This window comes from Echinops telfairi, unplaced genomic scaffold (assembly GCF_000313985.2).
Source record: "Echinops telfairi isolate 266 unplaced genomic scaffold, ASM31398v2 ScPeMD7_655;HRSCAF=1070, whole genome shotgun sequence".
NCBI lineage: Eukaryota > Metazoa > Chordata > Mammalia > Afrosoricida > Tenrecidae > Echinops > Echinops telfairi.
This window is the reverse complement of record NW_022104553.1, coordinates 26,181,610-26,183,209: the sequence shown is the minus strand read 5'-3', so window position 1 is coordinate 26,183,209 and position 1,600 is coordinate 26,181,610. Positions and strand designations below refer to the sequence as shown.

The window sequence follows — 1,600 nt, the reverse complement described above, 5'->3', positions numbered from 1 at the left end:
CCACAGTCAATAACCGGTCCTCCCGAATCACCCCATTTCCCCCATGGGATTGTCCTAGTCCCCAAACATGCACTGCCTCCCCTCCCACTTATATTGCTCTAGGCTCACCCCAAAGTAGTTGCGGGGCACATAGCCCTCCTGGCCATGCAGCGAGGCCCACCACCAGTCGGCCTCTTCTGGCCCGTCCCTCCGCAGCACGGTCACCGACTCGCCCTCGCGGAAGGACAGCTCGTCGCCGAACTCGGCGCTGTAGTCCCAGAGGGCGTACACCAGCCCATTGTACATCAACCCCATGCTTTGCTCCACGTCTGAAAGAAGCCGGATCTTGAGAGCCAGGCACCCGCAGGGCCAGGGGACATGCGAGTGAGAGGGACGGGCCCTGGCCCTCGGACCTCCCCCGGACCGAGGAGGGGTATCACCTGAAAACTTGTGTGGGCTCCGTCTGGGGAACCAGCTGGCTCAGAGGCCAGAACTGGAAGTCACTACCAGGTGACAACACATGGGTGCATGAAGGTGGGCCCCCAAGCCTTCAGGTAGGGCCAGTTCCTCTCCTGTAGTTAAATCCGCTCCCCTTTCCCAGTATACCCCTTTCTCAGATAGTATAGCCCACCCACTTTCCCCTCCCATTTATTGTCCCATCAGCCCCTTCTCCAATTAGTACATCCCAAACCACACACACAAACACTTAAAACGGTACAATTACCAACAACCCTTTCAAGACGGTATGGTCCGCCAGGCTCCCCTCCTGAAATGGTTCAGTCCATGGTGCAGTTTTCCTTCCCCGGCCCTTCCAGGCGCGTTATCCAGTCTCCACTCCCACACAGGGCAAAGCCAAGGCTGTGTGAGCCCCTCGCTGCCATCTAGCTGATTCAGACTCACAGTGACCCTATGGGACCCTCAGAGGAGCTGGCGATTTTGGACTGCTGACCTTGAAGGTAGCAGCAGTGACCTTAAAAGGCTGAATCTCAAGGCTCCGCCTTGCCCCCTTTCGGATAACACCACCCTCCTCTCCTTATCTGCCCCCACAGCCCCGTATCTCATGCTCATTTTCTGCCAGGAGTGACAGTCAGCTGTCACGCAGTCACTCCAGGCTGACCGCTCACATGTCTAACCCTGGAGCCTTGGTGGCACGGTGGTTGCTCACTGGGCTGCGAGCCACAAGGTCGGCAGTTCGAAACCACCACCCAGGCTCCTTGGGAAAAAGACAGGGCTTTTCACTCCCATACAAAGTGACAAGCCTGGACAACAGAAAAGTGGGTGAAGGGAGACGTCGGACAGGGCAAGATATGACAAGATAACAACTTATAAATTATCAAGGGTTCATGAGGAATGGGGGAGCGGGGAGGGAGGAGGGAAAATGAGGAGCTGATGCCAGAGGTTACGTGGAGAGTAAATGTTTTGAGAATGATGAGGGCAATGAATGTACAAATGTGCTTTACACATTGTTGTATGTATGGGTTGTGATAAGAGTTGTATGTGCCCCTAATAAAATGATTTTTAAAAAATCTATAAAAGAGCAGAAAGTGCAATTCACTCTCTAAAGAATAAAGCTATCCATTTCTAATAAAGTGGGCACATTAGAAATGAAAAAAAAAAAAAA

The 1,600-nt window shown here is 53.2% G+C and overlaps 1 protein-coding gene across 1 annotated transcript in view; it reads right to left on the bottom strand.

Annotated features, from left to right (window-relative positions):
• Positions 1 to 54: 54 nt before the first annotated feature.
• The window catches only part of PPP1R13L (protein phosphatase 1 regulatory subunit 13 like), a 17,237-nt gene continuing 15,691 nt past the window's right edge, over positions 55 to 1,600 (bottom strand). The window contains exon 8 of the mRNA XM_045292672.1: positions 55 to 458. Within this exon, the coding sequence (XP_045148607.1) occupies positions 55 to 458 (404 nt within the window). The remainder of the gene's footprint in view (positions 459 to 1,600) is intronic.